We start from the raw sequence: 16,993 nt of genomic DNA on the forward strand, positions 1-16,993 counted from the left end.
TCACTTAGTCATGCACACAATTGCATGCACGCACACAGGGGTAAGCGAAACACAGACACGTACATACACACAAATGCGCATGCAATGTCAGTCATGCTCTTTTGGCCCTGCAGCTATTAGGTCAAGCCTTTCTCCTTCAATGGATTAGCAATATGTCAAGGTCACACACACATACACACACACACACATTTTCAATAATGGCAATTTGTTCTGCCACCTTTCCACTGAGACGCGTGTGCATAGCAATCAGGAGTCCAGACACTCAGGGGCACAGCAACCGTGGAAGCTACTTGTATGGAAAATGTCTCTCAGTGAATTTTGTTTGTTTATGATGCAAATGTCTCAGCTGTTTGTGTTTTTTTCCTTCAATCGTGGATGAATCACACCAGGGAAAACAAGACTCAACAGAGACTGCTTGTGTTAGATTTTAACCCTTGATTCAAACCAAACTTTTCAAGACTCATTACAACATTAGAACCAGATATTTGTAACTCAGCAACTGGATCTGACTGTAGTAGGTTTTCTGATTATAAATCTGGCAAAATGGCATGCTTACAGTTGCAGTTTTGTTGATGCATGTGCAAATCTTTCTTACTGTATGAACCACACAGACCACAATGTTTACCCCCCCACCCTGACACTTTCGCAAACACACTAAATGGAAAAGCTTCAGCCTTTTTCTCAGGGTGACATCATCCACAGAGTTTTGGTTTCTGGCTTTGAGGGAGACGTCATAATGGTCTCAAACTCTGAATAAACATTTTTATAGTGAGAACCCATAGAGTATGTGTGCAAGTGTAAATGTGAATGTGTGTGTGTGTGTGTGTGTGTGGATGTGGTAGTGATGTCTCACCATTGCCATAAGCCACTGAACTTTTTCCCAGATGTGAAGAAGTGTGTTGGTAGTAGTAGGCCACAAGTTTTGATTTAGTGACAGAGAACTGAAGTCATTTTCTTAAGTCCTAGTGTGAGTAAAATAACATATGCATCAGTCCACATTACTGAATACACTTTTTGTACTGTTAAATGAAGCAACCGTTAGGCTTAACAGGATGTCTTGTGGACACTGGACACAGTGTCTCGCTGAAAGTTAGCAGCTAATCAGCTTCTTGCCAAAATATGCCTGCTGGATGTAGTAAACAGGGTCTTGTAGGAATAGAAATGTTCTCAGTCAATGATACAGCTGCAGAATGTAAAATCAATTCATGGAAAAATCTCATAACAATGGTGCAAGTCTTTTTTGTTTGCATATTTCTCCAGCATCCACCTTTTTATCATACCATTTTCTGCGACCAGTAAGTTCAGTGACCTTTAGCAGTGCAGCAACTAGTTCATCTACAGCTAATGTTACGTGCACTGTGCAGTTAATATTATTTCACTGTGTTGCTTTTACTTGTGCAGCCCTTCCTCCAGGTTCAGTGAATATTACAGAACAGAGATACAACATGTAATGAAAGCCAAACAACTCTTGAGCACAACAGGACCAGTTATTAAGATGCTCAGCAAAAAGCTGGATTTTATCATGTTAAGCTCTACGGTTTATTTTCTTAAATTTGTTTTGTTACTGCACTGAGTGAAATAAAATTCAGTTTCAATAAAATGCTACCGAACACCCACCCTAGGCAACCTTCCCATGCTTAATGAGTCGCTTTACAAATAAGGGCCCTGAAGAAATCTTCTGCTCCTGAATGATGGTGCTACGTGAGCCAATCGAGTCGTTTACTAGTTCAAGAACTTGACTGTGGATGAAAAGACCTTGTCTGATGTCTAGAGCTGATCGCAGGTTGTGAAGGGTTGAAATGACAGGGTGGGGGAATTCAGTGAAAGAGCCGGTCTGAGTGGAAGGAGACTCTCAAAAGTCACTTAGAGAAAATGACTCCCTATATAACCACGCAGAAAATGGCTGTGACACTCAAGGTCACAGTCTACCTTCATTTCTTCCATTTTTGATATTTGAGATTTTTTTGGCATTTGAAGACGCCTGTATGAGTGCGTCAAGATTGAAGAAGTGCCAGACCGTACATTAAATACTGTGAGGGGTTAGGACGTGCTCGGTCATGCACATGGCTATCGAGCTAAATAAAGAATCAAAATGACGTGTCTTCTTATTTAGAGCACGTAAGAATGTGACAGGTTCACACCACATAATGACTTTTTATTATCAAGAGACACAAGAAGGAAGCAGAAACGGTTCCCAGCATTATTATTATACACTGTATATAACTGCTAAAGTAAACTGCTAAGTTTATCATAGATTCGTTTTATTATTTGTAATTTAAAATGTGTTTTAATTTTAAACCCATTTACATTTCTGTGGATGTTGTCGCTCAGATCATGTAGTTATTTGCTTTGGATTGCTTCTATTGCATGCTTTTGTGCAGCAAATTAGATGTCCAAATTATCCCCTCGGAGTGTAAAGGGAGACTACTGTCTTGCTATTTTCTTCCCAAGCATCTCGCATTGCTGTTTATTGCTTGAGCAGCTCCACCAGGGGAAACCGTTATGATTTGGCAATGGTAGCATGCAAGGCAGAGACACCCATTTTGGATAATTGCTCTGAAATGTGCTTGTGTAGAGGTGCCTGAGGCAACAAACTAACCACAAACATAATAACAGTTTTAGTTGAGCACTGGAAGAAGTTTTAGATGGAGAGGAAAGGAGGCGGAGAGGTGCACAGAGGGAGGGAGACAATGAGGCAGAGAGAGGAAGGGGAAAGAGCTTATGCAAGACGAGGTCATTCTTTGAATCGGTGCTTACAGAGGCTTGGTTTTATTTATATGTGTATATAAATACAGGGGTTCACACTGAAGAACACTTTACAAGGTTGCCCTCTGTACTTTTCAACCCTGCTGTGATTCTAAAAAGTTGTTCAGCAAAGTTACCCTTGTTTGTGGCGTGTTCAGAAGCCGGGGTAGTGTGGTGTGCAGTTTGGGAGTGAAGCAGGGTTAGTGAATTCATACGACACAGCTGTCCCCCGCTCTCCTGTGCACAGTTCCCTTGGGCACATATCTGCACACATGCACGAAAACACACCCCATCCCGCCGATGTCCCCGAGAGTCATGAATACAATGTTAGGTTCTCTCTCTTTTCCAGTAACAAACACACACACACACTGCCACAAAGTGCTCTTGCTACCAAACTGGCGATTTTTTGCCTGTCATAGACCCCCAACTAAGCATTATCTGTAAACGTGTATGTGTGTGTGTGTTGTGAGTGTGTGAGTTCATCCCCGGAGCAGTTTGCTTTAATCTCCTTTAATTTCATTCTCAATCTTTATGGAAATCAACTCTCACAGCCAACTCCTCTTTGCACCATCTCCCTTACTAATTAAGACCAGGAAATTGTTCCTGTAATTGGCTGGCATGAGAGAAGCGTGTCTCACCCCTCAATCACTTCCTCCTTCTCTCCTTGTGCATGGTTTTATTTATTTATTTTAAGACGTTCGTGGGTATATGTGTTAGAATCAGTTTTTTCGCTCCCACCGTGCATATCTTACCATTTGTGTAATGGTTGTTCTGTCTGCACGTGTCTGTGTGTGTGTGTGTGTGTGTGTGTGTGTGTGTGTTTGTGCGTAATCTGCCTGCTCGTTTGTCTGCATCTCCTGTGTGTATTGTCTTCAGTGTGACAGTATCTCTCCTCCTCTGTCGTTCTCTCTTTGTCTTTCAGGATCTGTCCGTGTACGTGTGTCTCTGTGCGTTGTGTGGGTAGCCATGTGGTGGATTTAGGGCTAAAGCTTTGGGTGATTACTCCCATAATGAACCATCATGCTCTGTTCAGGCTGTCATCCCCCACAGGGATTGACTGTATTATGAAGTTATCATTCAGCCCCAGCATTACTCCGCATCCTCGTATAACTCTCTTAACGAATACGGCTCTAAACATGGAATTTGATGTGAGTAGATTTATATTGCATGAAATTAAACCTCATCATTTAGGTGGGGATGTCGTCGCGGAGAATTTTGGAAATCTTAAAAGCTTTGTCAGTGGTGTACGACAGCATGATCATCTCAAATGCCTTGTTCACACATATGGATTCAAATGTGGCAGACTGTCTCTTAGCCCTAATGAGCCTGTAGTTCACCTCCAGTTGGTGTGTTACTTTACACAGCAGTTCTTGGCTGTACAATATATTTACTTTATACATGTTATTCATGTTAGTTGTTTTCTTTGTTTGTTTAGTTTAGTTTTGTTGTTGCTGGTTTTGAGAGAGTATGCAGGTGAATAGAGACGATTCAAGGTGGACTCACTGGCACGAGGCCCTATGGACAGAGACATAAAAAATATGTGGACAAGGCAGGTGACCAAGCAGGTGACTTTGGTATTAAGAAAGAGTAAGGTGGTCCCGTTGTGTCCTGCCAACTTCACCCTCTGTTTCTGCTTGTCATCTTTCAACCCCCCCATTTACCACCCCACATCCCCCCACATCCCCAACCACCCTCTTTTCATTTTACCTCTTCTTGTCTTTCACTCTGCCACCTTGTGTGTCTGTTGGCCACTGTAAGATGACTGTCCTGATGAAATGCCAGGGGAGTGAGTTGACCAGTTTAGCATTATAGTGTGTGTGTGTGAGTGTGTGTGTGTGTGTGTGTGTGTGTGTGTGTTCAAAAATGGTGTTGCACAGCTGACGGATAAGGTGATTAAGAGTACACCTGGGAACCAGGAGAGAAAAAGGGCACAAGGATAACACACACACACACACACACACACACAAAAACTCACACAATGTGCCCTCCTATGAAAGTTTTCTGTATGGTTTTAAAAAAGTAAAGGGCAGGTGGTAGAGGATTTGTCTTCCGTAGCTACAGCCATCCTTTACAAACGAACAAAGTGACTCGAAAACTCTTCAAAGTGAAAAAGTTTTTTTACTGAGCCCAAATACAGCATCATTAAATCCACCTCCCATATCAAAAACCATATAGCAGATGACACTTGGAAATAAACACATCCTCTTGTTTCTATGGAGACGTGTAATTATTACCTTTAGTTAATAGCGTTGTCATATGTACAATTTGTGATCTGATACAGAATTTGAAAAAGGGATCCTATTTGGATGTGCTATTTCTTAAAGTCACATCATAACCTCCTGAGTTACACCTAAAGACTGGATGAATAACATTCCACTTTTCTCATTCTCCTCTTCCATATGTTCATATTTCTAAATCCATCACACCATCTGATCAGCTCCATAAATACAGTCACCTGCTACGTCCTGCAACACTGCCACCCCTCTGAACTTACAGTTTGTTTTACAGCCCTGTTTTTTTAGTGGCAAGCTAATTATCTTAACATATGTTAAACTCAGCTGCCAATACACACAAGGCGGCTTAGTATGGAGGCAAGCAGAAAATAAACAAATGATGGTTTCAAGTCTGGTGAATGCATGGAGTCGGTCAATTAAGAGGAGGATCTGGTTAAACTGGACATTCTGGTGTCATATTTGGGGACGTTCTACATCAAAGTTGGAGGCAGAAAGCTTATAAAATATCCTAGTGAAAGAATATTACAGGAGCAAAACAGGAAGTCTGAGCATAATCATCTGGAGAGTCATTGCCCCTTTCGAACTCTCTGAAAGTACAATGATCTGTCTTCTGTACAGTGGTTTCCTACTGTGTCAGAGGCAGTGAGAGAAACAAATATGCAAAGAAAAATATGCAGAATTCAGCGTAATGATCAGTTAAACAAAACTGTCCTTGCATTCATTCGTTCCACCCACAAGGGTTTTTTTAGTGTTTTCATTCATTTCCTTTAACACCTTCTCTCTTTCCCCTTCTCCTTTGTCTTTCCATCATCTGTTGTTCTGACTTAAATGTCTGACTAATTGTCTTTAAGTCTGCTACTGTGAGCAGTTTTGTTTTGTTTTTTTCCTCGCTCAAAATGAAAACAGCTGAGCCTTCTGCAAAATGTTTAGTGAAAGACATGGCAGCGCATTCCATGTCGCTTTGTAATGCTGTCATTTATCACAGCATGTGGACCATTAGTGTGATTCATCTATTGTCTTTGGCCTGCTTGAGATCGCCCGAACTCTGGCAAGTCTATATGGAAAGAAAGCAAGGGTAAATATTGTGCATGGTGATTGAGGGGCAAGTATGCAACAAAGCAGGCATTGTTGAGTGTTGAGTGTGTGAAGCTGGAACAGTACTGTACTTCATATGAAGATGTGTGTGTGTGTGTGTGTGTGTGTGTGTGTGTGTGTGTGTGTGTGTGTGTGTGTGTGTGTGTGTGTGTGTGTGTGTGTGTGTGAAAAATCATTCAATCGGAACTAAGCTAGTGTAAGTAAGTGCACCCAATGTGTATCTGATTGGCTTGTGCACCCCTTCATGAGCATTAGTTGACATTAAGCATATACAGCTGAGTGTTTTCTTGTTGTCGAGCCTGGATTACAATGACTTGGTACCATCTCCAAAATGATCTCCCTAACTGCTGAATCACAGGATGTTTTGCACATGTGGCCACCCACACACCTCAGCTTTCCACCGAGACGTCTTTGATAATTATCGGCTTTGATTTTGCGTGTCATGTTTCCAGGATTTAGAGATTAAATTATTCAGCCACTGTCTAATTTTATTAGTGAATTCATGCTCATGACTCTCACTGGTCCGCAATATGAACTTTCTCACTGGCTACAAACATTTAACAGCCATTTTAGCAACACCATCACTAATGTAATCTATATGTAACAGTACAATGTCATTAATACTGCAGATACTTTACCAACTGTATTTATTAGTTGAAATGAAAATCCAGCAGGCAAATGCATCTCTGAAATGGTTTGTCACAGTCTCTGTGGTGAACTTGTCTTCTAGCAGTCAGTAAGCCTTTTGTCTCTCTCCTCAGACCTGAAGAAATCATTTGAACAGGAACCCCTGGGAAAGGAAGTGTCTCTGGAGCAGGAAGTGCTGCTACAGTGCCGCCCTCCGGAGGGCATACCAGCTGCCGAGGTATGTGCAACGTTACGCTCAACCTCAACCTGAAGTGAATACAAAGTAAGACGTGAAATTAGGAGAGGGGACTGCTGGAGCTGAACGAGGGAGTGACTGAAGAGACACGATGACAGACTGGAGACAACAGAGGATGCAGAAAGATGTAAAAATAGAAATCATCCAGTGGAAATAACTTGAAAGTGCCACAGAAAAAAACAGTTATTACAAATGTGACACATTCAGAAATTGCCTGGAACTGTGAATGACAGACAGCAGAACAGAGTGATTTGATGGGTGCATGTACTCTTTCACAGTCTGCAGTCAGTGGTTGTAGGGTGACCTGAATAAAAATGGCTCCTCCTGACCCTTTTGAATTTTGTTTAAGAATGTATTTTACTAGTGTTTCTACTGAAGCAAAAACAGCTTAGGCGTAGTTTTTTTAAAATAAAAATACCTGTAAATAATAATTCTGAGAGCGATAATTTAAATTTTTCAATTAGCAGCAATTGATTAGACCCAACGGCCGCAGCAAATTAAAGGATGTCATCGTAATATAAGCAGGGTTAGTGTGTAATAAAGTCACAAATTAAAAGTTAACATCAAATCACTTCCTATTTCTCTCGTGTTGACGCATTTCCACGGCGTTGTTTTGTACCGCACAACAACACTTCTGTTCATCATAGGGAGAAATCAGAGGAACAGGTTGAATCCTGTTTTGACTGACAGTTGCTTGAAAAGCTCTGTTGCACTGAGGTAACACTGATCCAAGGAGGTACAGTTTAAACTTAGACTTAAATGTCCCCGGAGAACCAATTTGAGTTCCAGCACAAGTTATGTAAAGAAATCCCAGAAACGGCAGGGGATTAGCCTATATTGCTGTTACTTTACATTTTAATTCTCGCACACCTACGGTACCTGATTTATTTTACAGAAAAGGAGGATAATTAGTGATAGTGGATTGCTTACTTTTCTTCAAAGACACGTATATCATTGCCATGTTCTCATTATTACCATGCATATATATAAATAGATATATTACCAATGCTAGTGACCAGGCAAATATTGCATATACATATGAAGATAAGTGTGGTAAACATACTGTACTGTAAGAGTCTGCTGTATTACACGAGTACAACCTCAACACACTGACATTTTATTCAGTCATCAGTTGTATCACACAGTAAACATCTACTTTGGAGAACCATAACTACGGTGAACAATGTCATTTACAATTCAGATAGCTCTCTACTCTGTTGGTTTCATCTGGCTGTGTTCCCACCTGAATGGATAAAAAGACATAATTTCATTTAGTTGGTCACTCGGGAAGCACAGAGCAGCAATTGGAGAGAGCTGCGCCACTGGATAAGGAGTCTTTGAATCAGATTTCGCTCCTCAGGGTTTGATAGTCATTTTCAATTGCACCTAAGTACACAACTCCCCCGAGAGACAGGGGAAGGGAGAAAGTGAAGGAGATGGGGGTGAGGGAGGCTCACAGACAGACCAGCATACAAAGTGAGGGAGAGTGCGGTGAGGGGGGGACAGAGATGAGCGTGGTGCAGTGAGAGAATCAGGCTGGAGGAGGAGTTGTAGTTTCCTGTTCTTTTGGGGAAATCAAGCAAATAAATTGGTTAATTGTGACATCAGTTCAACAGTAGGAGCCGCAGAGACTTTTAACACCTAAACATGGAGGCTGTTTTTCACTCAATTTGCGTCTCTCTGTTTTTTTTTTCTGTCACAAACCCACGTTCGCACACTCGACTCACGCTGCTCCATCCCGGAGACAAATCTCCACACTAATGATTCATTACTACTCCTGCCTTATCTACTTTCTTACTGTGTCTGATTCGTGGCACCTGTTTGAACACAACATACTAAAGCGCGGACGCGAGGCCACAAACCACGCACGCACACACACACACGCACGCACACACACGCACGCACACACACTCTCACACACTAACGCCGAAGCACTCAGAGCTATTTTTACAGCATGTTCAATTTGCTCCCTTTTTCCATTCCTTTCTCCTGTCATAATGGGATCTCAGGGCAAATGGATTGGTCTGTCTCCCCTGTCTGCTGAAGCTGATTAGAGGGATTTAGGTTTAAAACCTGCTGATGACCTCAGGTTGTAGCCCCGACTTTCTTTTTTTATCTGTTCCGACTTTCTATTTCTCTTTGTTCTTATCGTGCCCGTCCTCGTTTCCATTCACTTCCTCTATATCCTTGTTCCCCTCGCTCGCTTTTCCACCTACACACTCATGCCTTCATTTTTTGAGTGACAGCCCTCGTTGTTGCTGTCCTGTGACCTCTCAATAATGTTCTAATATTAGTGGTTGTGGTTTGCCGTGTCGTAAAGCTGTCAGTGTGATGTGATTGGAGCCCTGAAATACGATGCCCACATCATAATGCCCAGCTAGTATCACGTGGCCTTTTCAGCATGCCGCACCAAAGCGGTGACGCTCAAAACACACGCACGAACACACAGACGACTTATTCATGTTCGCAGTCTGTGAACACACACATGTCAACATACAGTATGTACATCTTCACTTGCAGATACAGCCTGAAAGGAACGACAAGAGCTACACTGACAAGAGAGACAGATTAGCCATCGTTTTAACAGCCGAACACGTGTCAGCTTTGAGAGGCGAGGGTCAAAGCAATTGCAAGAGATTGCAAAGAAAATGTGTACACACCAACTAATGCGCCACTATTTCCTTTTCACTTTCTCTTTGACAGCACTGCTGTTGTCATCAGTTTGTCTCTTCTGCAAGATTTTTTCCTCCATTTCAATCTGGAGCTCCTGACAGACACAATTTGAGGCATTGGGAAATCCTTGAGAAACATCTAAATCTCTTTAAACTGTGATAGAAAACCTTTAAAAGCTGATGGAAAGCTATTGGAGTCAGCAGGGAGGGTTCAGCAGTTCACCGGGAAAAGGCTTTATGGACACAGACAGTGAATTCAGACGACTTGCAACAAGTGAAGCACACAGCTTACTGATACTCCTAAAAATATTCCCAATTTGAATTGATTTAATCCTGATTTGGTTTAGTGTAAACGTTAGGTCAATGTATTTTTCCCTGCAAATGTTGTTGATTCATTAGGGCACACAGGACGTGCAAGAATATATTGCACGTTGACACCAAAGGAGTAGAAGTGACCCCAAAGGCCAGGAAAGCCAGTCGAGTGCACATACTGTTGCAGATGAGGTTACGGATTGTGTGTGTGTGTGTGTGTGTGTGTGTGTGTGCGTGTGCCTGTCTGCGTCTGTCTCAGTGTGTGAGTGATTACCCCAGCTGCAGTGAAATAAACACATCAGTGTGTGGTGACAGGTTCCCCCCTTCGTGCCTATCACTAACACATACATACAGACATAAGCACACATGCACACAGCGTCAGACAGTGAGTACGCATGTGCCTGGAGCCTGTCAAGCTCCTGTCACATTCTTAACCACTCAATCCACACCCTAAATTAGTGCAGGTTATTCACTTACTCCATATCATATTGGCTGATGATCAACTTAAACATTATTTGTTTGAGATCGGCCTCTTACATCAGAAGACACATTTTAATAAAGAGAACAGCACTTTTTACTCAGATTCATATAATATTTTATTACACGACATTTAAAATAACTTTTCACTATGTGGGCCAAGGTGGATTGGAAGGGGGGTTGTCCTTAAAGATCCAAGCAACAAGCTTTATGTCAGCCAGCATTTGTCCTGATAACATGTCCTTGAGCAGCTGCCACCTATGAGGTTGTTATATTGTTTGCCATCAATCATTAGTTTGCATTTGGCCAGTTTGAAAGTCGGAGCTGCAGCTTTTGATCAGTGATTTCTGCTTACAGCAGAGATCTTCTAAACAAAGAGTTTGTTGCCCTTGCACCACCACCACCGCAGGTCAGACGGAAGTCTGCTCATGGGCTGTATAATGCAAATGTGTGAATATGTACAGACTTATGATATTCAATAGATTTAGATTTAGTCATTCAGGTGAAGTTATCTGGAAGTTGAGTCGTGGCGTTGTCTGTTAGAGTAAACAGACAACACGTTTTTTTGTGGTAAAATCCACTGTTAACCACTGTGAAACAGTCTAGACATGTGCATTTGTGTAATTACTTGTGTGGTTGTGTTTAAGGGCGTGTCTTCGTGACGGAAATCAGAGCAGACTTTTCTGTCAGAAGGCATTAGTCATGTGGCTGAAGCACTAACGGCTACATCGCTCTCGCACTCCTACAGTATACTGTACACAGACACACACTTACTGTCCCTAAAGTCGCCATCGATATTGTGTCATGTGATGACGTTTCTTCAGCAGCATCTGTTTGAAGGTTTTAAGTGGACAGTGAAGAAGACACAGTGAATGAAAGTAATAAATAAGACATGCTGTCTCTCTCTCTGTGTCCAGATCTTGTGAATTCTTTACACTTTAAAACCGCTTTCAGATCTAAGACATGTATTTAGCCCAAAATCTTCCAGCAATTCAACATCAAACGCTCTGTCAAATGATTTCAAGACGCAAAGATATTTTTACCAAGCGAAAGTAGCACTGTATCTGCAAGGCTACAGTCGTAGATATTGAGAATGTCACAGTGAAAATAATTGAACTAACATTAAAGGAAAGGAAAGGTCTATAAAAATTGTAATGTCAAATAAATCATCAGATCTTCACTTAGCTGCACCAGAAGAATGAAGTCATTTTCATTCTGCTCTTTTCCTTAGAGAGACACGTGTGCATAGCCTGTCTACCTGTGTGACTATCTGTGTGTACGCCTGTGTGTTTCTGTGCACAAAAACAATTTATGTAATGCTGCTTCCCCAATAGATCCTTACCTTAATCCTCTTTGAGCCAGCATAGTAAGCCCGGCAGCTCATCTCCCATCACATTTTACCTTGATCCTCAACCTCTGTCAGAAATCATCACCGAAATCCACAGATTAGTCAGCAATCTCTTTTTTTTTTTTTTTTTTAGTCCAACTGCATAGGTGAATTATTGAAATGGCGTTAAGATTATTAAAATGCTGTTGCATGGTTCTATCACTGCAGAGTAATTTACAAATGGGGCACACAAGGAGGCTTTTGTGTTGTTTTGCTAGTGAATGTATTGTGGTCATTACATCCTGATGCACGTACACAGACAATAATGATGAGTCGACACACAGACGCATCTCCTTGACTCCTTCACTTCTTACAATGCGTAGCAGCAGTAGTCTTTTATGACCACTTTGTATTCTCAAAAAAAAGGAGGTGTCACACACAAGAAGAGGGAGAAAATATATACATCCAGCGTAAGCTGTGATTTTAGGAGCCTTGAGAGACTGTTCATCCAGTGATAAGCCATGTCAGTAAATTCAGGCATTAGTCAGATCCCGCTCCAAAGCCAGCAGACTGTGCCGAATTGAATCAGAAATGTGAATTTTTTTCCAATCGCAGTACCTCAGCACCGGCTATTACACTTCCTCGCTCTTTTATTCTGTTGACTACCCTCTCTCTGTCTCTTTATACAGTCATAAAACCAGTGGATCTGTTTTGTAGTTCACTTCCATTCAGTTCCAGTCACTGGTCCTGTCTAGACTGAGACACTCAAATACATTTTGTATTTGGCGTTCTTCCTTTTTCTCGTGTAATGCAATTTTGGGGACTGCATGCATTGTTTGCTGACTATAACGGGATCTTTCTTTTAAAAACACTAAACCCAGATGTTTATCTTTAGCTTTCTCACACGGGGAGTCATTTTTCTATTTCAGTCCAAACAGTGACTGTAACTATAAGTGCTTGTACTTCAGCAAAATGGTGCGGGCCATTTAGGGAAACTATCAATCAGAATTCAAAGAGGGAAGCTTCTCATTACACACGGTCGCCATGTGTTTTGTGTCTTACTGACGCCCCGACGTGCATTATTTTCTCTTCTCCCGTCAGAGAGGACAGGAAGTATGCAGGGTAGTGATCATATGTACTTAAAGCTCTGTGTGGTCTGAGGTTTGGCGTTGTTTTTGAAAGTTTGGACTTTGTTCATATGCAGAGGGTAGAGTGGGCGCTTCACTCCGCAGTCTGAGTGTGGAAGATAATGAAGGTGTTTGTATAAACCCCTCCGCACCCACCCATCAAACTCGCTCTCTTTTCATTACCTATTCGGAGACTTTGGAAAACACTATAGGGCAGTTTGCCTTCGCAGTTAAACTGGTTTCATGTGTTTGTTGCAGAGGAGTTGATTTTTAAATTAATGCTTATTTGTTTACATATTTCCCAGCTTTAAGTAATTTGTTTTGTTTATGTCTGTCCCTCTCGGCCTTCTGTCTCCATTTCAGTTTCTGTCTTTTCTCACACTTTGCTGCTGACTCCTCTTCCGCTCTCGTTCTCTCTCGCCTGTGGTCTTTTTTTTTTTTTTTCTTCCTCCCCTCCTCATTTTGTCTCTTTTTGTCACTATCGCTGTCTCTCAGTCTTCCTCATGCCCCCTGTCTTTCTCGACACAGTTCTGAGACAAAGCAGTGGATTGATGGTGACAAGACAGTGTAGAGTGTGCTGCATTGTCAGGCAGCTACCCGTGCTGCCCTTGGCAGTCCTGACAGTGTTGTCACGGATGAATGAATACACTGTTTTGACACAGGGTTCGACAGTGTCAAAAAAAAAAAAAAAAAAAAAAAAATGTTCTGTTCTGTCAAGTGTTATGAGTTGTTAGAGCATGTAAGTCTTTTAGGACCATAAAATACTTAGAAATTTGTTTCAAAGTTCTGCACGAGCCTGTCACACTTTTGTACTGAATATGTTCATGTTATTATAAGAAATAGTGGAAAAAGTATTTATGGAAAACTTTGAAATCAAATTTTACATTTTCTTCAATATGTTTAACAACTACAGCAATTAGGAAAGTAAATTCCTCATTTGAGACCAAGACTGCAAGGTTTTATTAGCCAGGGCTTTGAATAATTGCTACCAATTAATTGCTTTTCACTTACATCACTGTGCAGCTAAGTAGTCTTCAGTGATTCAGTTATTTAAGGCGGTTATTGTCAGTGCAATTAATATTTTTATGAATCTGGCTTTGTTGATAACAGAACAGTATCAGATCATGACTGTGTTTCTTTGTGGAGCAGAGAATATGTTTTCAAAGTCTGATTGTACAGTAAAACCCATTACGCAGTCCTCCATTTAACACTATGTAAAATGTGTTTGGTGGTGTGAAATCAAATATGACCGCATTTTTTGCTGAGCTGTATTAACCATGATACTGCTTACACCCTGGAATTGTATTGAAACACTAGCTTATCAAGACTCTGCCAAGAAGCTCTTGGCACGGCCGATGCTTTCCTGATTTCAAAAGCATAATTCTTTTCAAAGTTAGAAGGCTGTGGGCTACTTGAGTGTGACCTGGCAGAGGCAGATATAGAGATGCCCCTGTAGTTTAGGAAATCATAAAGAGAGAATATGCATAAATGTGCATGTAGGCAAAAAAAAAAAAAGGATGTTAGCAGGAAGAACAGAAACCCATCTTTTACTTGATTATTTACACAGCACCTTGCAGTATTGTCAAGGTAAGACAACTAACATTCACAAAAATGACTTGAACTAGCACTAGAATCTGACGTTGAATATAAATCATATACTCCACAGTTTTAATGCTATAATGTGTTTGAATATGTTTTCAAACTTTGTTTTTAATGTGTCCATTTTGTTATTCATCCTCTCTCCTACTTTACATTGCGCGCCCTCCAACCAGATGCAACACTAACAAACAGGGAGGTCCCCGATAGTTTGGCTGACCCAGCTAATAAAGCAAAGCTGATTTTGTTATTGGGTGGTTTTAATAACGCTGGAGAGTTGGAGAGTCAATTAAAAAGGATTAGCATGCCCCCAATCAGCTCAGAGCCTCTTCATGCTTTAATGATTATGGAGTGTCATCAGCACTCCTACACTGTACAGTGAATCAGCTTTGACATGCGCGCGCGCACACACACACTGACACACACGCATTCATACATGCCTGCACACATACACCACTGTGTAGCTGCCCACTCGTGATACAAATAGCATATATATTTTACATATACTGTATATAGCAAGTTTTATTACATGGACTAATAGTCTATATAAATATAAAGTCCATATAAATTAAGAGTATGAATGGTGAAACCTGGACAATGTGCTTTAGTAATTATAAAGTAACCTCCACCTCTGACTGAATAAATATAAGCAACTTGTCAGACAAACATTCATTCAAAGATGAGTCAGACATCACAGGTGGTTTTAAGTCGTGATGCTGAAACATATAAATGCTCTGTAACAGTGTGTTTCCTGTGGTTTCTAGTCCTCACTCTTCCATCGCGCTCATCTAATCCTCATGGTGTTCTTTCTTTCTCTTTTTCTCATTGACTCTGCCTCATTGCGTCTCGCTCTCTTTCACCTTTATTTCCCTCCTTTCCTTTCTGTCCTCTTCTGTTGTTGCCATTAGTGATGTTAAAGTACTTAGTGAACTGGAGAGTTCGCCAGGAAAGGCAAAATACATCACTGTCCAGAGAAATAAAGAAAGCAGCAGAGACACAGATACGCGGGGCTTCAACACTTTTACAGCACTGACCTGTAACCATGCACAGGGCTGTTCTATAATTTAACAGCCTGTCAATCATTTCAGCACAGGCTCAGAGCAGCAAGAGAAGTCAGTTAGGTAACACACTTCCTTAAAGACTTAAGGAAACTCCATAAAATCTCACTAACCATGTAGGTTTAGGTATTCAACTACTATTATTGTTATCAGTTATAGTTGAGGCAAGATGATAGTAGTCTTAAAGGCCTAATAGTACATGTAAATGTACATATTAAGATATGTAAAAGTAATTGCAAAACCAGTTTGAACTGCTTGAGATTGTGAGATTCGGGGTTCGCAGATCACCAACAACAACAACAACAACAACATCGGTACAGGATGCAGTATTAGGGTTTCAGCTTTTAATTTCCTAACTTGCAGTTGCTCTATCACCAGCAGAAAATGTTTCCCTTTTGAACTTTTCCCTGGTGATATTTGAGGTGTTGATTCTGATTCCAGCTGCTACTAGGTCAGGGTCTGTTTGGGGAAATGTTCCCTGATGTGTCTGAGCTGTTGAGTGGATTTGGATGTTTTCCGTCTTGCCTCTTCCTCTAATGATTTGAGCCCAGGGTCTCATTTCAACTTCCCATCCCCTAACACTCTCACCCAAAACTGTCATCTCTGTATGTTTTCTCCCCCCCCCCATCCCCTCAGCTACCACTGCCTCTATCACAGTTGCCATGCATTTTCATCCTTTTAGCTCGGAGTCTGAAGGGTTTTCTGGTTACTTATGATGATTCCAGTTTACATTTTTCCCTGTCATGAGTTGGTGGTACTGAAATTTAGCAAGAAATACAATGATTGAATTTGCTCCGGCCTTTAATTTGTGTTTCGCTGTACGACAGTGATTTGGAAAGACCATATGAAGATATCGAAGATATCTCAAACATGCACCATTCGCATGTCTGGTTACAAAAACAGCTCTCTGCCTTCCTGTTTGCCTCTTCTCCCAGCTTCCCATTTCATTTTAACAAAATCCAGGCATCACATTAGGTGCAGTAAATCTTCACACATCTGCAGTGGAATTTATTATTACTCCAGCCTTGGCTGTTGAGGATGTTGTATTCATTTAGACTCCGTCTTAAGAGTAGGGTAGATAGTTTATAATGGAAATTCATAAGGATCACATAGTCAGGCGACAACTCCAGTTTGTTAAGGTTTGTAAACTGCGATATACACTTTACTTCTTATTACAACATAATTTTAACAAATTATAGACCCGAGTGAAATATTTGACTTGTTAATATTGAAGCTATATTTTACAGCCAGGGTCTTAAAGAATTCCAACTATGTTGGCTCACCTTTAATTTGTGTGTGTAAACATGTTTTCAGTTTTCACACCTTCATTGATTGTCGGCATGTTGTCCTAGAAATGAATGTGTTGCTAATCAGCTTTAATAAAAGTGGTGCTTGCTGACAGCATTATATTTTTCACTCTGCAATGTTATTTTTATTGAATTGCTTGTCAGAAAATAGTTGGACGGT

General features: G+C 41.0%; 1 protein-coding gene across 2 annotated transcripts in view; it reads left to right on the plus strand.

Moving 5' to 3' along the window:
- Positions 1–16,993, plus strand: part of si:ch73-72b7.1 (netrin receptor UNC5C) — a 157,323-nt gene that overhangs the window by 95,260 nt on the left and 45,070 nt on the right. For both annotated transcript variants that reach the window (XM_026342900.1, XM_026342901.1), the window contains exon 4: positions 6,836–6,939. In XM_026342900.1, the coding sequence (XP_026198685.1) occupies positions 6,836–6,939 (104 nt within the window). The remainder of the gene's footprint in view (positions 1–6,835; positions 6,940–16,993) is intronic.

The sequence above is a fragment of the Anabas testudineus genome, chromosome 9, assembly GCF_900324465.2.
Source record: "Anabas testudineus chromosome 9, fAnaTes1.2, whole genome shotgun sequence".
Lineage (NCBI taxonomy): Eukaryota > Metazoa > Chordata > Actinopteri > Anabantiformes > Anabantidae > Anabas > Anabas testudineus.